Source organism: Caretta caretta, chromosome 7 (assembly GCF_965140235.1).
Source record: "Caretta caretta isolate rCarCar2 chromosome 7, rCarCar1.hap1, whole genome shotgun sequence".
NCBI lineage: Eukaryota > Metazoa > Chordata > Testudines > Cheloniidae > Caretta > Caretta caretta.
The window spans coordinates 115,494,461-115,521,350 of NC_134212.1; the positions used below are offsets into that span (position 1 = coordinate 115,494,461).

Below are 26,890 nucleotides of genomic sequence, written 5' to 3' on the forward strand. Positions count from 1 at the left end.
AGTAACCGAGTCGACGAGAGAGCTCTTGGCGGTCGATTTATCGCGTCTAGACTAGATGAGATAAATTGACCCCCGCTGGCTTGATCGTTGCCCGTCAATCCAGCGGGTAATGTAGACAAGCCCTTAGACTTCTCCGGTAGGGCCTTTTGCCTCTTTAGTCTGTCCAAAATGCTGCTGAACAGAACACAGGCTACCTAACTCCTTGCTCACTGCTCTAACCACAAGGCCATGCTGACTCCTTATACATGACTTTATATACTGGCAAGTATCCAGTTCTTTTTTTTTTTTTTAAACGTATACACTATTTCTTGGTGCACCATACAGCCATCACACCTTGCTCTCAAGTGCCTAACACACACCAGGCACTGGCATACACACACTGAGAAGGAAAGAAAACAATCAGAATTTATCCTAACCATGCATACTTAGGAAAGAAGTATGTATGTATTCCCTCCACTCCCTGCTACCCACTGAGTGTAAGTCAGTTGTGTTGAACAATGTGTCTGAAATGATTAAGCACTCAATTTGGATGACCTGCATAACTCACCCATGTGGCCAATAAAACCTTTACGTGACACTTTACCATTCTTCCCTGAAACTAATCTTTTAATTCTTGGGTATGGATGGCCAGGTTAGAAAAGTTATTTATCCATAAGAGAAATAGCTTGCTGAGAACAAGAGGAATTCCATGAGCCAGCACTTTTCCTCCACAAATGAGAAAATAAAGAAGGGTTTCTTCATAGCATAATGTAGCTGAAAACAAATGGGCATAGCTAATTTTGGCCTGACAAGCGCACTTAGGATTCTCTACATTTCCCATGCAGGTCGGGCTTATCAGCTCACACTTGTTAGTGCAAAAATCTCCTTTCCTATCTCTGTTTCTGCCACTTCCCTTATCCTATCACTCTCCTGGAGTAAGTATGCTTGCTGGGCACTTCACTAGCCATTTAGCAAACACACTCATTCTGTTTTAGACAGAAAATCACATGTACACACAAATGACAGTAGACTTCACTGTAGTGCTTATCACAGAAAAAGGACAAGCTATCCTACTGTACACACTGTACTGCATGCTGCATCCCACGAAGATCTCTTTTCATCAGCCTCCCTTCTGGGAGCAATAGGCAGCATTTAAATTGCATACTTTAAAAAAAATGTTTTGTTCATACAAAGAGCAGAGGAAAAAAATTACTCATAATGATTTGTTTCTGCAAAGAGTAGTGTTTGTAATTAAGAACATAAGAATGTCAATAATGGGTCAGACTAGGGTTGCCAGGTGTCCGGTTTTGGACCGGAATCCCTGTTTGAAAAGGGACCCTGGCAGCTCCGGTCAGCACTGCTGATCAGGCTGCTGAAAGTCCGGTCAGAATTGCAGCGGGGCTAAGGCAGATTCCCTGTCTGCCCTGGCTCCGCACGGCTCCTAGAAACGGCCAGGATGTCTGGCTCCTAGGCGCAAGGTGGCCGCAGGGGATCCTCATGCTGCCCCCACTCTGAGTGCCAGTTCTGGAGCGGCCAATGAGAGCTGCGGGGGAGGTGCCTGCAGGCACAGGCAGAGGCCTCTGGCTCCTCTGCCTAGGAGTCGGATATGCTGGCCACTTCCGAGCGCTGCAGGGAGCCTGCCTTAGCTTTGCTGCACCTTGGACCAGGAACCACCTGAGGTAAGCACCACCCGGCCAGAGCCCACACCCCGAAACTCCTCATGCGCCCTAGCCCCGCTCCTGCCCCAGCCTTCTGCACCCTAACTCCATCCTGGAGCCCTCATCCCAACCCTGTGCTCCAGCCCTCAACCCCACCCACACCCCAACCCCCTGCCCCAGCCTGGTCAAAGTGAGTGAGGGTGGGGGAAGAGCACGCGATGGAGTGAGGGGGGCATGGAGTGAGCAGGGGGCAGGGCCTCAGAGAAGGGGCGGAACCTCAGGGCAGGGGTGGGGCAAGGGTGTTAGATTAGAAAGTTGGCAACCCTAGGTCAGACCACTGGTCTAGCTCAATATCATGTCTTCTGACAGTGGCTGGTGCCAGATGCTTCACAGGGCAATTATTGAGTGATCCATCCCCTGTCATGCAGTCCCAGCTTCTGGCAGCAAGAGGTTTAGGTATACCCAGGGCTTGTATCTCTGACCATCCTGGCTAATAGCCCTTGATGGACCTATCCTCCATGAACTTACCTAATTCTTTTCTGAACCAAGTTATACTTTCAGCTTTCACAACATCCTCTGACAGATCTCCCACGTTGACTGTGCATTGTATGAAGAAGTACTTCCTTATGTTTGTTTTAAAACTGTTGCCTATTAATTTCACTGGGTGACCCCTGGTTGTTGTGTTATGTGAAGGGGAAAATAATACTTTCCTATTCACTTTCTCTACACCACTCATGATTTTATAGACCTCTGTCATGTCCCCTCTCAGTCATCTCATTTCTAAGTTGAACAGTCCCAGTCTTTTTAATCTCTTCTCATATGGAAGTTGTTCCATATCCCTAATCAGTTTTGTTGCCATTCTCTGTACCTTTGCCAATTCTAATATATCTATTTTGAGATGAGGCGACCAGAACTGCAATCCGTATTCAAGGTGTGGGTGTACAATGGAGGCATTATGATATTTTCTGTCTCATTATCTATCGGTTTCCCAATGGTTCCGAACAGTGTTCACTTTTTTGACTGCTGCTGCACATTGAGTGCATGTTTTCAGAGAATGATCCATGGTGACCTCAAGATCTCTCTTTCTTGAGTCATAACAGGTAATTTTCACCCCATCATTTCGTACGTAGAGTTGGGATTACATTTTCCAATGTGCATTACTTTGCATTTATCAACATTGAATTTAATTTTGTTGCCCGGTCACCCAGTTTTGTTGAGATCCCAACATAACTCCGCAGTCGGCAAGAAATCTACCTCATCATTTTGGGGCCCATATAGCCTAGAATCGAACGGGATGGAACGTTCAGAGTTCTGGCTCATTAAGCTGCCTCACCAGTGGATGGAGTGCACTCACTTGTTCATCAAACACTTTCCTTTCCAAAGCAAGTGAAGGGAAATAATGGAAACAAATCCTGATTACTGCCTTTGCCAGGAAAGAGGATGCTCTGACACCCTCATCGTTGGGGCATTTCTGGGGAATTTGACTTACAGGAGGGACTGGATTGAGTTTTACAATGCCTGTGCATGGACTTTTTTGTTCACACTAGATCAGGCAGAACGTGGTCAAGGGACTATTATGGCGATGGGCTATATTTGGCCCTGACCCAGCCACTGAAATACCTGCTGGAAGTGTCACACACATAGGGAGGTGATATAAAGGGTAAGAAGCTGCAGGAGAGGCTGCCCTGTTAGGACGAAGACATTTCTTCAGACTTCAGCCAGCCTGTGAGGCAAGGGGAAACCAAGTCTTGTTTCACAGATGGTTGGACCACTTGGGGGGTTGGAAAGACTGTCCAAATCTCCCTGAGGAAGGGGGAAACATTGGATTAAACCACGTTACAGATTTTGTTTCTCTAAGTCATTCTACAGTGTTTCTCCACTGAACCAGTGGGAAGGGCTGATCATAGCTCCCTAATGAAAGAGAAGGCCTAGAGATGGCCTAGGTCACTTTCTGGAACTGACTTCTGCCCAGAACCGATCCAGAGCAATGAGCCTTGGTTTAGTTTTTGGATGAAGGAATATTTCTCTCTTTCCACCCTTTCCCCATCCTCAACCTTGAGGTATATTAATTTTCTTAGCTCCTGCTGCAGCCCATTTGGCCTCTATTATTATTATTTACTTGCCTTTTTCAGATTTTATTTTGGGTGAGCTTATATCACCTCATTGTACAGTGCTGCTGGCATTTAAAACACTTTTCTGTGATCCTCCCCTCACAAATTTGTTACCAACAAGCATTTCATCTCAACAGGGAACATAAATACCCAAACTAAGGTGAGAGAAAAGCTCTTGCTCATTTTGCATGTATAGCAAAGGACCACGCTGATTGAGATGAATGTAAAACCTCTCTCTCTTTCTCCAGGTCTAAGGGAATGCCAATGATTACATTCTGCAGTAGACTTTGAAACTTGATAAAGGAAAGGTATGTAGCAGGCACAAATCATGATACCTGGGGCCATCACAAGTTGTTTATGTATCTACACAAATACTCTATGAATACTTTATGTGGAGTAGTTCTAATTTATTTCATACACTCAACTTCAGGGGAAAAGTACAATCAGTTGAATAGGGAATGACAAGGTTTGCACCACTATAATAATTAGGCTTTGTGTCTATAGAACGAGGGGAAAAATGTTAGCTTTTTTCTTAAGCCTATTAAATGTGTGAAATTTATCTAAAAGTTAGGATTCAGGTTCAGAATATTCTACACTTCTTGATCCCCTAGCGAATCAGACAATTTGAACAGATGACTACTGTTGGAACTCCAACCCCACAGAAGGCTATTTGGCGTTTATTTAAAGTACGTCACATTTAAAGCAGGGCTTGTTTCAGATGAATAGGCAAATCATTTAGAAGTGTGCATTTGCAAGGTCAGAAGTCACAGCAACTGTGCACACTGCTTGTCAACTTATTCGGAGAAAATTGTGTAATCAACTTAAAATAGCAGTTACCCTTTATCTTGAAGGTCAGACTCACAGTTCCTGTATGTCACCACACTTGGCTATTAATCACTCAGGAGGAAATTTAACATTTTTCTTTACACTAAATAGTGCAAAAAGTGGGGCTAAGGCTGAATTCAGATGTCCTCACTCTCCTCCCTTGAAGGCATATGGGATGGTTTGATTCTAAGTAGTCTCTCTGACATTTAATTCTTACCCCCATTCTCCCAAAAATCCTCACTCACTTTGAGAGAAGGTTGCTAGATGGCATCACCCCCCAACACCAGCTGTAAATGCAAGGAAATAAGCAGCTAGGGTCATTCAACAACCTGTCTTCACTCCACTCATTTACATCTTGCAATTGGTTGGATGCAGCACAAAACGTCTGCCACTCGTGCTCAGCCCTTTTGCTTCATCTGTATCAGGGTCTCTGTGAACCGTGGCAACTTGTGACCATGAAGCTAGTGAAGAGGGGGATTAAGGATTGTATTGAGGACAGAGGACAAAGAGTCCAATCAAAGCATGAGACAATGATAATGTAGGAGAGAGAGAGAGAACAAACTTATCCTGGAAAAACAGATTCCATCAAACTGAAATCAGCCTGTTAAAACAGGCCCTTCTGTTCAATGCTCTAGCTTGTTAAATGGAAACTAATTAAATTCTGGAAAAAATAAAAATATACCTTCCTCCTGCCACTAACCCATAACAGCTTTAATATTTAGCACAACATGTGTCAGTCAATTGATAACAGTTCATTCTATCCCAATATATTGCTTGCACTGAATAGTGCCTTATTCTGCATGGACTCCCATTGAAGTCAACAAGGCTACTACTTTTGGAGTAAGGCAATAACCAGCATGAGAAGTGGTATCAGAATCTGGCCCTTAGGGAGACATTGCTTAAGTTGCATCCATTTACTCTCTAAAAGTGCATCCTGCGGGGATAAAAGTTTTGTTTGCTTGGAATTAATTATGGAAAGTCTTCGTCTCTAGTGTGACCAGCTACTCTCCATTTGCTGCCTCCATGCTTTTCACTTTCCCACTTTTTAAAGGGTTTGGAAATGGCAACAAAAGAGAGAATCCTCCTTTGTGGTTATTCCCATAGTTAGCAACACGCACATCTGGATAGAGTTTCAATAGTCCACTGTTATTCAAACAATCTGCAATCACACAGACTGTGTAGTCAACTAGCAGCTCAGAGCGTATAGCTTTTCATTATTATGTAGCATACAGTACACACCATGTACAAATAAACTCAAAACCTGCAGCAGCAACAATGAAACCTTCTATTCAGCTTTATTCACTAAACAGCCCTGTAAGAAGCCTTTATCGAAAGATGCAACACTTCTACTACTTATTTTGATCGTAGATGGGAAGGAGATTTCAGACAATGGAGCTGCATCTGTTCAACATTCTTTAAAGCCACGTAGTGCAGTATTTATAGTATTTAAAAATAAAGGCTATAAAAACCCAGAGCTGAGTCTTTAGTTATGCGGGTGAACAGTGCCACATAACTTGTAACAGTAGCTGATTTTACAAGATATGTAACAATATGTACCAGCATAGCCCAAAGGCAGGATCAAGCCCTTAAACTTTTATATGGTGATTTGTGCTTAAAGATCTATTTCAGTCTGGATTCAATAACTCTCATTCTCCATTCCCCTGATGTTTTAACCCCCAATTCCCTGCTATCCCATGACCCATGTTAACTTTTTATTATAATACTCTGGATGCAGAATCATTTTTTTTAGCTTAATAATTATGGACTTGATCCTTTAACCTTTACTCAGAAGAGTCGCTTCAACAGTATATGAATGGAGCTACTCCCCTAAGAGTTGCTTGTTTGGACTGTCTTGAAACAGGAATTGTAGAATTGGAAGGCTGTCTTACTTTTACTGTTGTTTCTGTAAAGTATCCTTTATTGAAGTGTGTCTGTTTATGTGACACACTGTGGGTAACTTCCCTGCACAGGGCTAAACTTTGGCTCTCACATTGGGCAGCATTTACTCACACAAGTAGCCTCACTGGTGAGAGTAAAGGCACCACAACTATCCCATAGACTTTAGTTAGCACTCATGAAACTTCCCAGGGTGTATGGGCACCAACATGCAAAAGGGGTCAGGCAAAGTATGTGCCAGTTCTTTCCTTTTTCAAACAGCAACTAATGCATTCTTAAAGGAACATTAGAATGTGTCCATCTAAATTACATTATAACAGCCCATGGGCCACTTGAACTTCCATAGATCACCCTGAAGTAATTAGTGACCTTTGCAATGCCACAGTCAAACTGTTTTTCCAGGTTTCAGAGTAACAGCCATGTTAGTCTGTATTCGCAAAAAGAAAAGGAGTTCTTGTGGCACCTTAGAGACTAACCAATTTATTGGAGCATGAGCTTTCGTGAGCTACAGCTCACTTCATCGGATGCATACCGTGGAAACTGCAGCAGACTTTATATACACACAGGGAATATGAAACAATACCTCCTCCCACCCCACTGTCCTGCTGGTAATAGCTTATCTAAAGTGATCATCAAGTTGGGCCATTCCAGCACAAATCCAGGTTTTCTCACCCTCCACCCCCCCCCCCCCCAACAAATTCACTCTCCTGCTGGTGATAGCCCATCCAAAGTGACAACTCTCCCCACAATGTGCATGATAATCAAGGTGGGCCATTTCCAGCACAAATCCAGGTTTTCTCACCCCCCACCCCCATACACACACAAACTCACTCTCCTGCTGGTAATAGCACATCCAAACTGACCACTCTCCAAGTTTAAATCCAAGTTAAACCAGAACATCTGGGGGGGGGGGGGGTGTTAGGAAAAAACAAGGGGAAATAGGCTACCTTGCATAATGACTTAGCCACTCCCAGTCTCTATTTAAGCCTAAATTAATAGTATCCAATTTGCAAATGAATTCCAATTCAGCAGTTTCTTGCTGGAGTCTGGATTTGAAGTTTTTTTGTTTTAAGATAGCGACCTTCATGTCTGTGATTGTGTGACCAGAGAGATCGAAGTGTTCTCCGACTGGTTTATGAATGTTATAATTCTTGACATCTGATTTGTGTCCATTTATTCTTTTACGTAGAGACTGTCCAGTTTGACCAATGTAAATGGTAGAGGGGCATTGCTGGCACATGATGACATATATCACATTGGTGGATGTGCAGGTGAACGAGCCTCTGATAGTGTGGCTGATGTTATTAGGCCCTGTGATGGTGTTCCCTGAATAGATATGTGGGCACAGTTGGCAACGGGCTTTGTTGCAAGGATAAGTTCCTGGGTTAGTGGTTCTGTTGTGTGGTATGTGGTTGTTGGTGAGTATTTGCTTCAGGTTGCGGGGCTGTCTGTAGGCAAGGACTGGCCAGTCTCCCAAGATTTGTGAGAGTGTTGGGTCATCCTTTAGGATAGGTTGTAGATCCTTAATAATGCGTTGGAGGGGTTTTAGTTGGGGGCTGAAGGTGACGGCTAGTGGCGTTCTGTTATTTTCTTTGTTAGGCCTGTCCTGTAGTAGGTAACTTCTGGGAACTCTTCTGGCTCTATCAATCTGTTTCTTTACTTCTGCAGGTGGGTATTGTAGTTGTAAGAAAGCTTGACAGAGATCTTGTAGGTGTTTGTCTCTGTCTGAGGGGTTGGAGCAAATGCGGTTGTATCGCAGAGCTTGGCTGTAGACGATGGATCGTGTGGTGTGGTCAGGGTGAAAGCTGGAGGCATGCAGGTAGGAATAGCGGTCAGTAGGTTTCCGGTATAGGGTGGTGTTTATGTGACCATTGTTTATTAGCACTGTAGTGTCCAGGAAGTGGATCTCTTGTGTGGACTGGACCAGGCTGAGGTTGATGGTGGGATGGAAATTGTTGAAATCATGGTGGAATTCCTCAAGGGCTTCTTTTCCATGGGTCCAGTTGATGAAGATGTCATCAATATAGCGCAAGTAGAGTAGGGGCTTTAGGGGATGAGAGCTGAGGAAGCGTTGTTCTAAATCAGCCATAAAAATGTTGGCATACTGTGGGGCCATGCGGGTACCCATAGCAGTGCCGCTGATCTGAAGGTATACATTGTCCCCAAATGTAAAATAGTTATGGGTAAGGACAAAGTCACAAAGTTCAGCCACCAGGTTAGCCGTGACATTTTTGGGGATAGTGTTCTTGACGGCTTGTAGTCCATCTTTGTGTGGAATGTTGGTGTAGAGGGCTTCTACATCCATAGTGGCCAGGATGGTGTTATCAGGAAGATCACCGATGGATTGAAGTTTCCTCAGGAAGTCAGTGGTGTCTCGAAGGTAGCTGGGAGTGCTGGTAGCGTAGGGCCTGAGGAGGGAGTCTACATAGCCAGACAATCCTGCTGTCAGGGTGCCAATGCCTGAGATGATGGGGCGCCCAGGATTTCCAGGTTTATGGATCTTGGGTAGTAGATAGAATCTCCCAGGTCGGGGTTCCAGGGGTGTGTCTGTGTGGATTTGATCTTGTGCTTTTTCAGGAAGTTTCTTGAGCAAATGCTGTAGTTGCTTTTGGTAACTCTCAGTGGGATCATAGGGTAATGGCTTGTAGAAACTCGTGTTGGAGAGCTGCCGAGCAGTCTCTTGTTCATATTCCGACCTATTCATGATGACAACAGCACCTCCTTTGTCAGCCTTTTTGATTATGATGTCAGAGTTGTTTCTGAGGCTGTGGATGGCATTGCGTTCCGCATGGCTGAGGTTATGGGGCAAGTGATGCTGCTTTTCCACAATTTCAGCCCGTGCACGTCAGCGGAAGCACTCTATGTAGAAGTCCAGTCTGCTGTTTCGACCTTCAGGAGGAGTCCAGCTAGAATCCCTCTTTCTGTAGTGTTGGTAGGGAGATCTCTGTGGATTAGTATGTTGTTCAGAGGTATTTTGGAAATATTCCTTGAGTCGGAGACGTCGAAAATAGGATTCTAGGTCACCACAGAACTGTATCATGTTCGTGGGGGTGGAGGGGCAGAAGGAGAGGCCCCGAGATAGAACAGCTGCTTCTGCTGGGCTGAGAGTATAGTTGGATAGGTTAACAATATTGCTAGGTGGGTTGAGGGAACCATCGCTGTGGCCCCTTGTAGCATGTAGTAGTTTAGAAAGTTTAGTGTCCTTTTTCTTTTGTAGAGAAGCAAAGTGTGAGTTGTAAATGGCTTGTCTAGTTTTAGTAAAATCCAGCCACGAGGAAGTTTGTGTGGAAGGTTGGGTTTTTACTGTTTTTCCAGTATCTGCAGACACAGAGGTTTCTCTTTAGCATCAAGAATGAAGGTGCCTTCCTGCCCACCCACGCCCTGCCTTCCGCCCCCGAAAAAGTTATTTTGGACAAAGCAAAGATTTTACATGACACATTCCACATTTTGGTTCTATTTTTGCTCACTCTTCAGTCTCTCATTAAGAGAGCAGAGAACAGATGGTAAAGTGCATTGCTGCAGTCCAATGGTATTTCCATTTATTTATTTCTGGGAAAAGATAAGTGGAAGGAAAGGGTGGTTTGGATGCGGTAGATCTGATGGATCGGTCTTTGCAAGTGAACATCCAGGGTATTCTTGTCCTTTCTGCCACTAAAGGCTGGAACAAGCAGATGAAGATTGGGAGGCAACAGGTTTTTAAGAGTCATACATAGACCCACACTGAAACAGCCACAGGTTTGATCCATTTCTACCACGTATATCATAAATCCAAGAGGTCCCCCGTACATTGCCCACTGGTATGTTCAAACGTGATATTATGGTAACTGCTTCACTGTATCATCCAGACAGTGGAAGTTACAAGGTTATATCTACAAAAAGAAAAGGAGGACTTGTGGCACCTTAGAGACTAACACATTTATTTGAGCATAAGCTTTGAAGTGAGCTGTAGCTCACAAAAGCTTAGGCTGAAATAAATGTGTTAGTCTCTAGGTGCCACAAGTTCTCCTTTTCTTTTTGAGGATACAGACTAACACGGCTGCTACTCTGAAACCTGTCAAAGGTTATATCTGAAATTCAACAGTGAAATTCTCCTTTGGCCAAGCACCTGTAAAGACCAGAGCATAGCAGTGAAACATGGACAGACTTTGGGTAGCTAACAAGATCCCAAAGGGAGAGATCGTGACCTACTGGCTGGAGCACAGTATAGTGAAACAGAAGCTCTGTGTTCTCTTCCTGGCTCTGTCACTGGTTCCCTATTTGACTAAGAAAATAATGTAACTTCTCCTAGCCTAACAGTATGTATACGCTGCAATAAAACACCAGTGGCTGGCTTGGATCAGCTGACTTAAGGCTATAAAATTGCAGTGTAGACATTTGGGCTTGGACTGGCACTCAGTCTCAGGGACTCTTCCCCCCTCACGGAGTCTCAGAGCCTGGCCTCCAGCCTGAGCTCTGCAGCCTAGGCTCCGTAAGCCCAAGTCAGCTGACCCAGGCCAGCCACAGGTGTTTTATCACATTGCAAACATACCCTTAGTTTCCCCACTTGTATAATGGAGCAATATCATCTTCCCCAAAAGGATACTGTGAGTCTTAAGTAACTAGTGTGTGTTGCCCTCTGAAGTCCTCTCAACATTCATGGTCTGCTAGATAACGATGAAATTGGTTGTGAATCCTACAAAATGATTTAGCTTGAGGATATTCAGTTCCAGTAGCAGGAAAGAATTTTGATCTTCTAGCGACTGGTCATAGGCACAAGACTAAAAAGCCTTCATACTGCTCTAACTTGTAGGAGGGATATGATAGAGGTCACTAAGGGGGGTGGGGATGTGATAGAGGTCTATAAAATCAGGAGTGGTGTGCAGAGAAAGTGTTATTACCCCTTCAAGTAACACAAGAACTAGGAGTCACCCAATGAAATTAATGGGCAGCAGGTTTAAAACAAAAAAGGAAGTACTTCTTCACATAATGCACAGTCAACCTGTGGAACTCATTGTCAGGGGATGCTGGGAAGGCCAAAAGCAGTAGTTCTCAAACTTTTATACTGGTGACCCCTTTCACATAGCAAACCTCTGACTGTGACCTCCCCCCATAAATTAAAAACACTTTAAAATATATTTAACACCATTATAAATGCTGGAGGCAAAGCAGGGTTTAGGGTGGAGGCTGACAGCTCGCGACTCCCCATGTAATAACCTCGCGATCCCCTGAGGGGTCCAAACCCCCAGTTTGAGAACCCCTGGCCAAAAGTTCATAAAAGAATTAGATCAGTTCATGGAGGATATGTCCATCAATGGCTGTTAGCTAAGATGGTCAGGGATGCAACCCAATGTTCTGGGTGCCCCTAAGCTTCTGACTGCCAGATGCTGGGACTGGATGACAGGGGATGGATCACTTGATAATTGTCCTGTTCTCTTCACGGCCTTTGAAGCCTCTGGAACGGGCCTCTGTCAGAGACAGGATACCGGGCTAGATGGACCATTAGTCTGGCCCTACATGGACATTCTTAGAATCATAGAATATCAGAGTTGGAAGGGACCTCAGGAGGTCATCTAGTCCTACCCCCTGTTCAAAGCAGGACCAATCCTCAATTTTTGCCCCAGATCCCTAAATGGTTCCCTCAAGGATTGAACTCACAACCCTGGGTTTAGCAGGCCAATGCTCAAACCACTGAGCTATCCCTCCCCACATTCTTCTTATGAGGAAGAATAAGAGAAGACCTAATATAGAGACTGGACAGGTGCCCAGATGTCCCCAGGATCAGGGAGCTGTGAAGGTGACCTAAGGACACAGTTGTCCCTCCCCTCCATCCCCAAGCTGCATGGTATAATTCTTGGCTTCAGCTCATGACCAGGGACCTCCTTTAGGTGAACATCAAGGTATGTTAAACCACAAAGTATTAAATACTCATCTTGGTCAATATTTATCTCTTCTATTTTTTTCCTCACATATCTGTTTGGCCCTATCACCATGGTTTCTAATGATTCTTCATCAATGAAACTTTATGTTCACTAGAACATGACATCTGCACGTGCACACACAGATACAGAGGTAGTTTTGGATACAGTCTGGATACTTCAGTACAGCAATTCACATGTGTGCTCTGACTGGTTACTAGTACTGCAGACCTATGGGGAGGTTAACAATAGAAACTTCAAAACGTATCACCTGACTTTTCAATCAACCACAAGCAAGGAGTCTCTTTTTGTATGTAACAATACTTCTCTCTACCTTACAAAAGTATTGTACAGTTGAATTAATGTGAATAAAATGATTTCAGATGCCCATTTGAAAACAAAACAAAACAAAACAAAACAATGGAAGTCAAATTCTGGGGAAATCTGGAAACAAATGTTGACACTCCGGGCCGTAATTATTAATACGTGAAATGAAAAGATCACATGACTTAAGATAGAGTTTTTCTTATGAAACCCAAACTGTGAATTAATGCTTGTTACATTTTTTATGAGGTAAGTTACAATATTTTGTAAAGTCTAACTTTTGTATGGACTGTGTACAACAAGCTAATTTTGAATACAACTAAAAAGTATATCAGCAAAGCATTCCTTTCAGCTTCTTGGAGACTAACGTTTTGCCAATGTATAATTAGTTGCAGATTTTCAATTACTTTCTAGCTAACAAAACAGTTTCATTTGCATTGTTTACTTGCCACTTAACTCAAATTGTACCCAAATTGGTTGTTTTAAAATGTGACATGAATTTTCAGGGCCAAAGCAAATTCCATATATTTTGGTGTAGCACAGCATCTGTATTTTAGTCTTCAGTGATAAAAGTGTACAGGATTTGGCCAAAACTCAATCAACTCAATCATATAATCTCAAAATGCCTCCTGTGGAATTTGTCAAAAGAAGATTTTTTGGCAACCACATATAAAACTCCAGTGATGTATAATGAAGAACATAATCTCAGAAAATAAGCAAAGTTTGTTTTGTATACTAATTGAAACTGGTAAACCACTGTAGGCAAGTTTAAATTCAACAGAAGATCAAAGAAATTAACAACCCAAATATCAGTCACTGCTGCTGTACTTATATATGTCCATTGCATTTAGTTTAATTCCTTATCGCTTTGTCCTGTTTGAGGAAATTACTCAATTCAAGGTGCAAAAATTTAGGGGGTAGTCTGACTAACATGATAAATGTGATTTGGAGTTATCAAGTACCAGGCAGACCTTAGTTAACTTTGAATTTGCCTGACATGAATACATGGTTGATACTTCTCAATAGATGAACATACTTTTGGGGGAGGTTTTACTCTTTCTTTTAGTCTTTGTTTAACCATGTGGCATGACAGCAGTGGAAAGGTCTAGATGGCATAGGATCATAATGCTGAACTGCAGTATATATATATATATATATATATATTCTGTAGGGAATATTATCTAATGATATTCTATGCACAATAGCAATTTAATTATTTTTATATAGTTTATCTTTATATATTGTGACAAAGTTCCTCCTCTGGTGGGTCTTGCGCTTATTGGCGGATTTGCTCACCTCAGAGACTCATGGCAGCCCTAAGTTTGGCCGTTTTCATGAACCCACAGTCCAGGTCAACTCCCCCTGTGTCTGATCAGGAGTTGGGAGGTTTGGGAGGAACTTGGGCCCGCCGTCTACTCCGGGTTCCAGCCCAGGGCCCTGTGGATTGCAGCTGTCTAGAGTGCCTCCTGGAACAGCTGTGTGACAGCTACAACTCCCTGGGCTACTTCCCCATGGCCTCCTCCCAACACCTTCTTTATCCTCACCATAGGACCTTCCTCCTGGTGTCTGATAATGCTTGTACTCCTCAGTTTCCAGCAGTACGCCTTCTCACTCTCAGCTCCTAGTGCCTCTTGCTCCCAGCTCCTCACATGCACACCACAAACTGAAGTGAGCTCCTTTTTAAACCCAGGTGCCCTGATTAGCCTGCCTTAATTGATTCTAGCAGCTTCTTGATTGGCTGCAGGTGTTCTAATCAGCCTGTCTGCCTTAATTGTTTCCAGAAAGTTCCTGATTGTTCTGGAACCTTCCCTGTTATCTTACCCAGGGAAAAGGGACCTACTTAACCTGGAGCCAATATATCTGCCTTCTGTCACTCTCCTGTAGCCATCTGGCCCAACCCTGTCACAAGATAAAAATAAATGAAGTCTAGCTACTAGTCCTACAACTTACTCCAAAAACCCCATTATTGCCCCCTTCCTGGAGTAAGAACTGTCCATGTAATCTTACTTTAAACTTTGACTTTAAATCAGTTTTAAAATCGTGACAAGCCTTAACATCCCCATTGTTAGCAAGATTTCTTAATTGCCTCCTTTAAAGGACTTTATCCAAAACCTTTTGAAAGTTTAAATAAATTACACCCACTGGCTCTCCTTTATCCATTATTTGTTAACTATTTCAAAGAATTCTGACAGGTTACAGAAACCCGCACTGGTTTGTCCCCATCTTATTATCCACATATAGGTGATTTGTAACGCGATTTTTTAATCATCCTCTCAGCTATTTTTCTTTATACTGAGGGTGCCTCCCCGTCCATAATTCCAGGGGTCATCCTATGACCTTTTAAAAAAGATGGGAACAGTGTTGACCATCCTCCAGTACAAAATTTTTTTTTAAATAGTAATTAAAAAATAGAGACATTTGTTAGTATCTCAGCTACTGACCACGATGGTCCACACATTTGTGACCTCAAAGCTTGATTATTGCAACTCATATCTAGGAAAGAGGCTGCCAAAAACTGGAAAAGCTTTAGTTGCTACAGTTCTTAGCACATGGTGATGTGCTCACAGCAATTTCTATTGCTAATAACTGTACCAGTGCTAGCTGCCGTTTGAAGAGTCCGAGTCAAGTTCTCTGTCCTGACGTTCAAAACTCTCTAAGGGATTGACCCACGCTACTCGATGGACCTTCTCTCATGTCACCGCAATCTCCCAGAGGAGCTACATTCCACTGGATCAATCAGCCACAAGGGTGAGGTTTGTCAGCTCAGGAGACAGAGCTAGCTCACCAGCTGGGCCAAGAATGGAATTCAATTCTGATTTTAGAATGATGACAAAACCTTGCCACCTTTAGAACAAAGAGAAAAATAATAATTAGTAATAATTAATATAATGCTCTCCAATGGCTAAGGGTTGAGGAAAGGAGAGAAACATTCTTATTTTAACTTTAAAACTTGTAAGGCATTCAGATACCAGGCAGTCACCTCAGGGAAATATTGCCTCTGTTTTTTACACACAAAAACACTCTCTCTCTCTCTGTTTATTTAGGACGTTTTATTAACAAGCTTAAAAATCCTTGCTGTGTAAATATCAGAAAAAATAAATGAATACAATTCCTCTATTAGAAGGCTATAAAGTAAAATACTAAAGCGTTCTTGCTGAAAAGGAGGAGAGTGCCCATTACTGACACCATCACCCCTTGTGTAGAATGATCTTTGTGAGGTGTTTTGCTGACACAATCTACAATAGCTTTACTACAGTAGAAGTTTCCAAAGGTAGCCTCAAGCAGAGCATGGAACATAGAAAGCTAATTGTTCTAGAAATATTGCAAACTTAATAAGTAGGCCACCGGGATCATATTTTTGCCATCAACATGTTGCATCATTTATCAGAAAGTTTTGTAATTTTACATAATTAAGTCTCAAAATAATGTAAATTTTAAGCACAGTTACTGCATAGTCTTCAAGTTGATGCTATTTTAATTACATTGAAAAATATATTTGGGAAGGGGCCCTGTGCTTTATTATAGTTACTTCTGTCAAATAACTTTTAATTGTCTGACAAGGTGCCTGAGCAAGGCATTGTTTTTTTGCCATTTTTAAACAGCTTATGCCACTCGAAAAGGATTACTCCCTTTGTAAATTGCTGTTTCAACTGAAGGGTACCAATTAATTAAGCCATTTACATAATACTGTCTTGGATCATCTACCTACAAAGATAAAGGCTGAAATCTAGCTTCTAAATGAACAAATAAAGTTTTAAGAATAAATATATGTTGGTAATTATCTGTAATAATACGAATTAGGAAATGTAGCTGATAAAATGAATGTGCCAGCAATTAAAAGTAAATTCTTATCTACTAAAATTAATAGGGAAGTCTATCCAAAAATGTATTGCTTTAATTTATCTTTCATTTACTGTCACCTTATGTGCCATCGTCTTATTTGATGTCTCACATTGTCACCTGATGTGATGGAAGGCATAAAGTGTCTAGATTTCAAAGGACATGCTTATTTTGGGTTGGATTTACTTTTCCAGTTTGGAAATAAATCCTAGATCTGACACATACATAGTCATTATATACCCAGCATGGAACTAACTAACATTATTTACCAGGAAAAACCTGGAGTTCTTTAATGTACACATTCAAAACAAATTGTATATTTAACTATCTATATGTAATTGATTGGAGTTTGCAGTTACACAGGCTATAACAAGTAAAATAAAATGATTAAGTCTTTAGTTTTAACAGATTCAGCAGGAAAAACACAGCTTACAGCAAATTTCGGTGTGTCTAGCATTTCGCTACAATCTCTGTTCCTTGGCAGATGAATTGGTGCAAGCTCCTTATTACGGTGGAGCAGCACATTTACGTTGGAGGTTTGCACTACTGTAGTTACAGATCAACCTCCAGCACAGAAGGTGGCTTCTCAGCATTCACTTGTGAGATACTACAGCTGATTAATGGCCTGACCCTACCAACTACACAGGAAAAACTTCCACTGCAGTGAATGGAAGCTTTTTGTGTGTGTGTGTGTGTGTGTGTGTGCCCCTGCATAGTGACTGTAGTACACAACTCCGCTTTATAGACTACATGTCTTTTTCTTCTTAACCACACTAAATATAGTGCTATATCACCAGATAATAGAAGGGAACAATTTTCCTTCAATATATCCCAACCAACAGTTCTCACCATACATAAACAAACCTGTAATTTTAAAATTTAATCTACAGAGATAAACATTAAACAATTTTATCTGAGCCATGTGGTGGTGGGCGGGGGGAGGGAGTTCAGCATCTACAAAAGTAACGGGGTTATGTATTAAACACATTATGCTTATATTTGCCAAACCAGATCACTACGCGCTGCTCCTGAAAACACTTAACTTTGAGTAGTTGATTCTATGGGACTAGTCATATGCTTAAAGTTGTGCACACGTGCAAGTGTTTGTAGGATCAGGGCCTAAATCAACATCTATCGAGATTTCACTTTGGATTGCTACACCAGATAGTTAACCTGCATTTAATCTAGACAACTTGCATTCTCCATTTGGAGGCAAAATTGAGAGTGAAATCTCTTCACGCCAGGGACTGTGCCTTTTTCGGATTTTGTACAGAGCCCACTACTTGGTGGCTGCTACCAGAAACATAAAATGTTTGGAAAATATTAACTTAATACTCTGTTCTCGGCCTGCTCCTCAGCTAAGGTACTGCTTATTACATTTTTATAAAAAATACTGAACTGCATTTTATCCAGGTGTTTTTTTTTTCCTAAATCAAATCCTTATTTTGTTTTAACTCTACTGTGAATCTGTTATTATATACATTTTGAGTGCACAACGGAGTTACTGTCATTTGCCTTGAACTGTCTTGTTGCACTGTGGTGAGGTATCTCACAGGGGCTTTCCAGCTGGAGCAGTGAGCTTCAGAACCTGGTCACCTAGACCTCTCACAGACATATGGGATCTCTCCTCAGGAGGAAATACTTAGAGGCAGCTGCAAATAATGGCAATAAGCCTGGGATAGGCTGAGTGGAATGTGGAGGGGGGGTTGGGGGAAAGAAGACGACGGTGCAGGCTGTGATAATTAGGGAGGAGAGCTGGTGTTATAATAGACTGAGAAGAGATGAGCTGCCAACATCAACAGGTCACATGTCAAAACAGCTCAATGCATTAGTCAGTTAACAGGAAGTGATAATACAGACCCGCTGGCTTTGTGTCAACTCTCATACTAAATCACTTTCAGGAGGTTTCAGGTACCTGTTTTAGTGACTCCCTCAGCTCCAGTCTAAATATATTGCAAGGTAAATGTGACAATCAAAACAGGGTCTCTCTCACCCTATTTTTAAATGTATATTTCAAGAAAACATCACAATAAGGATATAGCAACACACGCTGAGGGTCTACCATCATAAGCAAAATTTGCAGGAAATAGCGTATCTCACATACACACACACAGAGTCACAGATATACACATACATATGTGCACATAAACACGTATATGTGCATGAAAGATATAATGTAGTTCATTATGCACAGTATTAAACAGAAAATGCCCCTTTAAAATTTTTAAATCTGCTCCCTGCCCACTAGAATAAAATTGCTGTTTAATTACAAAAAGGAAAAATCTGCACAATCTAAAATAACAGGACATTATAAAGCTCCTGAGCAAAAAAGGTTTTCTTTTCCAAGTAGTGTTTCAGGGAGTCCTTTTGCATTTTAAAATGTTTAAGTATTGCTCCTTCTTTAAGCATATGGGAGGACAAGAGGCTGTCCTGTTTTGTAGGTTTATCAGTCTATTTGCTCGAGAAGACAAAAAGTCCTATCAGTCCCAAGCCATCATGTAGCCCCTCTCTGCCTGCATACTGAAAGTACAGCATTTACATTAGGTGGTGTAATACTTATGTTCATGAGTTAGGTATGTTTGTATCACTCTGAAATAAACGAGCAAAGAAAAGACACAAACGGGCTGTGTGCGGTCATCTCGAATGATAACAGGAAGCGTGTAACTGTTTACTGTTACATACAATGCATCTATTCTTACAACCAGCTATCTGTTTCGCACCTCTTTGGTACTGGAGCTCAAAAAATTTAAAGCAAACCACAAACTTGGTCCACAGGAACATATTCTGCTCCTCTCTCTCAAATACAGCTGGTGTAGAAGAGGGTGTGTGTAAATTCATCTGCATACATTGATTTCTTTTCTTGTTCTTTCTTCTGACGTGACAACACAAGGGTTTTGAAGCGGTATGCCTGATGTTATTCTGTAAAGGGAGTAAGGTCCAGCGTCAGTCCAGTATCTTGTGCAATGGCATTCCAAAGGCAGATGTCAGCCATAGAGAGAGCCTTGCGTCCTTGACCCACTGGGAACCTCAACCGTGGGGACTGACCGCAGCTGTTCCTCAGGGTCACACACAGAGAAATGCGGTCCCTGATACCATCTGGGCTTCGAAGATCGAAACCAGGACCTTGAAGTGTAGCCATGTAGAGTACGGGTGTACCATGTTCTCTTCAGAGGCAAACTGTTGAATCATCTGAAGTTTCTCGAGGCTCAACCACTACAAGAACTTCTCCTCCCTTGTACATTATTTCACTGCTTTTAATGACAGCACCTTCTCTGCAGCTTTTTGCCACGTGAACAGCTCTCTCATAGCCCATCAGCTTTCAGTCTCGCTGTGGATTTCAGCAGAGAACCTTTCCTCCCTGGCTTATGCCTCTTGATTGCTCTCTTCCTTTGCTTAAAAACAAAAAGATCTCTAACTGTATTTAATGCTGTCTTTTGCTATGGGATGCAGTTAATATTGAAGATGCTGTGCAGAATAAAACTACAGTTTGTATTTGTAAAATTGTCAAAGGTGAAATTTCTTTTGCTACTAAGTAACAGGAGGTGATTTCCAACGGATGCACTCCTTCCAGCAACTCATTATAGGGAAGATGTTCTCAACTGTGTCTTAAAAAGAGGCAGCTAAGCAGGTCCCGTCACATAACAGAGTCCAAAATGTTATAACTCATAAGACTTTAATTAAATTTCTACCTCAAGATTCTTATTCTTCATATTGACATGAACAAAACAAAACAAAACGATTCTTCCAAAGACACATTTTCACAGTTGAGGTTTTAAACACATAACTCCCTTTCACATGACCCTGCAACCAAAACCCAGCAGCTCTGCTGTGTACATTTAAGGCTCAGTTTTGAGACTGGGTGCATCTGTTTGGACCCCACCCGGCAGCCTGCCACAGCACAGAATTTCAGATTTGAAGGAAACATCCACTTTACAGCCACTGAGTCAATATTAAGATGCATCTGCTGAGTTACCATGAAAGAAAAACATTAGCTCCAAATGAAAATTTGTGAGAAAACCCTCCTAATGCACTTCTACTATTTTCTGTGAAGTAAGAGCTCTTTATGTATACACTTCAGACTATGTCCCCATCACCTCCACAAGTGAATGCAATGCGGGTGAAAGCTTCCTGACTGGCAGACCTGAAAGTATCTCCTGTATGCACAGAACCCATCTATAGTGGGAGCTGCAAGCTCAGAAGCTGTCCCACGGATGATTCCTCCAGTCCATTTTCAAGAAACACCTCTCTATAAGTAAGAGTAGTTCAGTCTCCATACCTAGACTGCCCTACATGACCAGTGTCTCACCCTGTCTGCTAAGAACTAGACTGAGACCACCAACTCAACCTGCCAAACAGCCTTTGGATAGCAATGATTTCAAGCCGTGACCATTCTGAGTCTGATCTGAATTATTGACCTGGAGATGAAAGGTTATGTAACCCATTAGCAATTTGTTGATCTATCTGGTTACAAAAGATACTGAGGATCTTAGAAACTACCTTGATGGATGTCCTAGAAACATCATATATTAGGTAGCTGTAGATAGATATTAGCAGTGAGTTTATGAATTTCAGAGCTTTCAGACAAAGGGATAGCTTCTTTTAGAAACGACACATGGAAGAAAGCAGCAAGTTCTGTGCCTTCCTTTCTGAAAATGTTTTTACTTCAAGAACAGAACAATGAAACAACTAAAAGTTATGTAGATTCTTGTTTTTTCACCAGGCTACTAGACAGCTTTATTCCCACTAATTCCTTTAGTGAGTGTAGTTTCACCTTCCTTAATATTTCATACAGATGTCAAAGATAAAATAACACCAATATTGCACAGAATGTGGTGGAGATAGATACATTTATGGTCAAGACTAAGATAAACCATCTTTTGAGAACTTAAAAACAACCCTGTCTTTAAACAATTATTTCTTCTACTTTCACCTCACTTGTAAGCATTCTCCTTTCCACGTGAAATTCTCAAACTTGAAACCCTGACATCCAACTGACTAGGACTGCAAGAGCTTTTCTTCTTCAAAATGTATAATCATTTCTCACAAGCTGACACTGTGTGATTTGTTATCATAGACATAAAGTACACAAAAGGCTTTAGAAATTCCCCATACAGGACCATCTGTTTAGTGTTACCCCATTTATTCCCCTCTTTTCCCACAAAATGCTTGAACCAGAAGTACATGAAACACTAATAACAAGTAGAATGTTCAACAAACGTTAGTGACTGCTTATAACTCATCACATCTTTTATTCTAAATTCTTCATGGAAGCAATTTGTGTATTTTCAGAAATATACATGATTAGATTTTCTCACTGGCCTGCAGAAATGATATTTTCTTTTTCAGTAATTTACATTTATTCAAATATGGTGAATACAGATGGTAACAAGTTCCTTTCCCCCCTTTTCTCTGGCTCTACTTAAGCCCCATGGTGGGACCGCACCTCTGTAAACCAATGCATTGAAGAGGGGAGATATATGCTGGCTTTGGAGAAGCTGATGCATGGGTGTTGGAGCCCTGACAGAGGTGCATGAGAGAGATAATTTTCTTAGGCTCAGATGCTGTGGTGACAAGCATGGTATGAATGTGTAGATGCATTACGAAGGATTCACAGGCTACATGACTTCACAGAGCCAATGGCTGAAGCCTGAACATGAGCGGTACAGAGCAGTGGCAGCCACTGTTCCAGAAGATCTGCAGTGCGCATGTGAAGTCCACTTCACTTCAGGGCCAACACTGAACAGGGTTATTCAGGTCCTGTGAAGAAGCAGTCTTGGTCACCCATTGTTTCTTTCTTCAAAGAATCACCACACACTTTAAAAATCATAATCTTCACAACTGAAGCTAATATCACCATTTTAAAAATGATAAATTGAGTCATAGGGAGCACATTCTGAGCTGGGGCAGACCCCAGGAGGGAAACTCAGAATCCTGACTCGATGTCTGGCTTAATGGCTAACAGCCATTTTCAGTTCTTTTCAGTTCTCTAGAGACCCTCCATTGTGGTGCCCCTCCATTCTGGCCAGAAAGGGGTAGATACAGAAAACAACATCATGATCTGGTGAGAGTTGTATTAGCCAAAACCTGGGAGTGAAGGGTTGCTGAACGGTAAATGAGGTGCTCTCTTATTGTATGGTTTGAGAGCATTATTACTTCCAGAGTGTTCCCAAGGCCCAGTGAGTCAATGAATGGGGTAGGCCTTTTGTGACATCATAATATACTGAATAAAACATATTTTAGACTAACTCCCTCAAATGTATATAATAATAATAAATAACAACAACAACAATAAACATAAGAACATAAGAATGGCCATACTGGGTCAGACCAAAGGCCCAGTATTCTATCTACTGAAAGTGGCCAATGCCAGGTGCCCCAGAGGGAGTGAATTTAATAGTGATCTCTCTCCTGCCATCCATCTCTACCCTCTGATGAACAGAGGCTAGGGACACCATTCCTTTCCCATCCTGGCTAATAGCCATTAATGGACTTAACCTCCATGAATTTATCCAGTTCTCTTTTAAACCCTGTTATAGTCCTAGCCTTCACAACCTCCTCAGGCAAGGAGTTCCACAGATTGACTGTGCGCTGTGTGAAGAACTTCCTTTTATTTGTTTTAAACCTGCTGCCCATTAATTTCATTTGGTGGCCCCTAGTTCTTATATTATGGGAACAAGTAACTTTTCCTTATCACTTTCTCCACACCACTCATGATTTTATAGACCTCTATCATATCCCCCCTTAGTCTCCTCTTTTCCAAGCTGAAAAGTCCTAGCCTCTTTAATCTCTCCTCATATGAGACCCGTTACAAACCCCTAATCATTTTTGTTGCCCTTCTCTGAACCTTTTCTAATGCCAGTATATCTTTTTTTGAGATGAGGGGACCACATCTGTACGCAGTACTCAAGATGTGGGTGTACCATGGATTTATATAAGGGCAATAAGATATTCTCCGTCTTATTCTCTATCCCTTTTTAAATGATTCCTAACATCCTGTTTGCTTTTTTGACTGCCACTGCACACTGCGTGGATGTCTTCAGAGAACTATCCACGATGACTTCAAGATCTTTCTCCTGATTAGTTGTAGCTAAATTAGCTCCCATCATATTGTATGTATAGTTGGGATTATTTTTTCCAATGTTACATTTATCCACAAAAGCAATCTTACTGAAGCAACGCATCCTTTTACAACAACATAGATGTTAAACAACTAGCGTAAAATAGGAACTGGATGATGTGTGGCTTGGGAAAGTTTAAGAAACTGAGTCTCCGTTTATATTGTCTAGGCTCATCCTTTCACATGTTATCATAAATTAAAGAGCTATAATGAACTCTGTCATGAATGGGGATTTGGTCTGAAGCAACAATACTACCATTTGATATGAGAATAATCTATTGGGACCTATAATACCAGCTTGTCAGCTATTTTAAATCAACTGACCACAACTAGCAAACAACTATTAACATGGTGACTGCATGGGGATACAAAAATACGCAATGTCTGCATTGGTGAACCACAAAGTATTTCTAAAAGAAAAAGGAAAAAAGAAAGGTGCCTCCCCCCTCCCAAATTGGTTGCTAAGACAATGAACTTATTCAGTATTTACAATCTTTTGTGCATTTTTATAGGAATATTCCACCAATTTACAAAATTATAGCTGGTGGTTGACAGTATAATTTGTGTGCTAAACAGATCAAAATGTTCACAATTAGGCTAATTGTTACATTAAAGCAGTGATTAGAGCACCCTGTAAATATAACATTGGAATCTTCTTTCACCTTTGAAAATAGATTATAAAATCTTCTTGAGTATATGCTATAATAAAGCCACACTGGCAAAGATTGTTTACTGTGCACTTCTTAATTCAGCATGGCAACTCCAGCCCTTTCTGTTTCTTTCTTTATAAGCTGGCCCAGACACCTCTTTCCTTTTGATTGGAAGGCAGAAACTGCAGAATTAAGGGAGGTGACCTGGGTAGTAGCTCTAAGAAGAGCAGTTGGAAGAGGCCCCGGGAACAGCGGTGCAGTTTGCGCTCTTTCTCACAGAAACACAGGCCACCACACTGGTCTCCAGTGGCACGGAGAGCAGAAGTTCTGAGGTCAAGCTAAACCCCAGGTCTCCCACACACCACAGCAACATGCTGCTATTGCACTAATTGGTAAGTTCAAATTATTTTATTGCTGCCTTTGATTCAACAACAGATAACTGAAATAAGGAGATAATAATGTAACCCCCCAAATATGGCACGTTATAAGGTTTTTCATATTTTTCCAGGATATAATTCTCTGAGGACAGGCACATGTTTTCTTAAAAAAGAATCCCATAGCACAGTGGTTCTCAAACTGGGGTCTGTGGACCCCATAGGGGTCCACAGGGGTACTCCAGGGGTCCGCGAGTCATGTCCGGGGCCATTGCCCTGCTGAGCAACTCCGTCTCCGCCCTCCCAGTGCCTCCTGCATGCTGCGGAGCAGCTGTTCAGTGGCGTGCAGGAGGTGCTGGGAGGGAGGGGGAGGAGTGGGGATGGGGTGTGCTCAGGGTAGGGGGCGGAAACAGGCGGGGAAGAGGAAGGATGGGGTAGAGCAGGGACATGTGAAGAGGTGGGGTGGGGGTGGGATCTTGGGGGAAGTGGTGGAGTGGGGGCAAGGCCTGGAGCTGAGTGGGGGTTGAGCATCCCCAAGGAAAATTAGAAGCCAGCGTGGGGGGGTCCATGAAAAATTTTAAATTAAAATGGGGGTCCTTGGGTTGCTAAAGTTTGAGAACTGCTGCCATAGCACATACCATTGGAAAAATACTTGAGGATTTACCATCTCCCTTTTCAGAACTGAATGAGAGAACCTGTGCAGTGTGGGGACATAAAGCAACACACTTTAATACAGCAAGACATTTCCAAAATATTCTGGGCAACCTGTAAATAATTAGTTCTAATTTAACAAAACAGCGGATACATTTTCACAATAATGTAACAACTAAGTTATTTTCAACACAAGATAATAATACAAAAGAAAAGGTGCAGGATTATTTTTATAATTAGCAAAGTGTAATTTTACTCCAATTTTCTTATAATAAAATAAATGAGAGAAGTGTTTTCACTTATTTGTTTTCACTTAGATCATTTAAAAAACAACTACCTCTGGGTAGTGCTGGCCTTGACAAGTTTAGCCTAAAGTTTGTAAGTCTCAGAAAGTCACCCAGTGACTGAAAACAGCTGATTCAAATGGGGATGCTTTAGCTATAATGGCAGCTCATGTTTCTGCTATAATAAATGCAAAATAAAAAGTTTGGAAAAGATTGAAGAATTTTTTTGACACCCTTATAAATGCTCAATGGGACACGAGTTGTGAACCCAGAATGACGCTGGCTCAATAGCTGTATATAGCTAAGAGAAGAGATGCATACACTCTTTTGCATGGATGAGAGAGCATACTGCGACTCTCAATTGGAAGCCCAGGGACTTCCAATTTTCCTTCACACCTTGTGCTTGGACAAGCATTCTTCCCGCCAAAGGCTATGACTTCCTTTGGATCTCATCAACCTCCTTTCTCACCTGGCCAAACAAATTGGTCCCTAACAATGCAAGGGAAAGTGCCCTCTTCCCAGGTCCTGAAGTCAATCTCCACAGCTTGACCAATCCCTGCCCATGCTAGCCTGGGAATGAAGGAGAACAAATTAGATATGAATTTGCAATGTGATACAGCACAAAAATTAGACATGACTTTGGGCTGCATACTCAGGGACTCGCATCATGGTAGTGAAATGCCCTTGACATAATCTTGCCAGGGCCACACTAGGAATATTGTAGTTCATTTCAGGGCACTGGTTATGGGTAACACAAAATTGCAGACAAATTAGAGGGGATGAAGGCAATAGCAACAAACATAATTAAGGACAGATTTGTAAGAAAATGTCAGATTACATATATATAATGCACCTTTGCTGAAAGACAACTAAGGATGACATGATAAATGTATACAAGTATTTGACAGGAATTATACAAACTGGTAAAACAAAGATATAATTAGGAGCAATGCGATGAAGTTAAGAAAACTTTACATTGTGAAAAAATATTGAATTTGGATATGGCACTTCCTACACTGACAGCACTTCGCATACATACAAAAAAAAATCTATTTGATTACGGAAGAGTCTCCCAAGGCAAGGAGATGGAAGCCCCCTATATCGTTTAAAATAGAGGTAGACTAAGCTGAATAGACATGATGACTTAATAGTTCCCCCCCATATTTATTGTTTTTAATTGTACGATTAAGATGGTTTCTTGAATGATCCATTTGCTTGTGCTGGCATTACACTGACTCAGAGATGTGAGTACATGGGTAGAACAATGGGAACTTACTAAATAATTAT

General features: G+C 41.7%; 1 protein-coding gene and 1 long non-coding RNA gene across 12 annotated transcripts in view; one reads left to right on the forward strand and one right to left on the reverse strand.

Annotated features, from left to right (window-relative positions):
* VTI1A (vesicle transport through interaction with t-SNAREs 1A) overlaps positions 1-26,890 on the reverse strand; it is a 340,922-nt gene that overhangs the window by 47,945 nt on the left and 266,087 nt on the right. The window contains exons 9-10 of one of the 11 annotated variants that reach the window (XM_048857950.2): positions 26,073-26,173; positions 21,362-22,284 (exon numbers count right to left, since the gene is read on the reverse strand). The exons of 8 other annotated variants lie outside the window; for them this stretch is intronic. In XM_048857950.2, coding sequence (XP_048713907.1) covers positions 22,274-22,284; positions 26,073-26,173 — 112 coding nt within the window. In that variant the 3' untranslated portion in view covers positions 21,362-22,273. Of the gene's footprint in view, positions 1-21,361; positions 22,285-26,072; positions 26,174-26,890 lie in introns of those variants that run through there. 2 more of the 11 variants (XM_048857948.2, XM_048857955.2) reach the window with 2 other exon arrangements.
* LOC125639972 (uncharacterized) lies at positions 1,371-19,504 on the forward strand. The gene is made up of 3 exons (XR_007357661.2): positions 1,371-1,658; positions 3,997-4,056; positions 19,418-19,504. It is a non-coding gene; the product is annotated as an uncharacterized LOC125639972 (long non-coding RNA).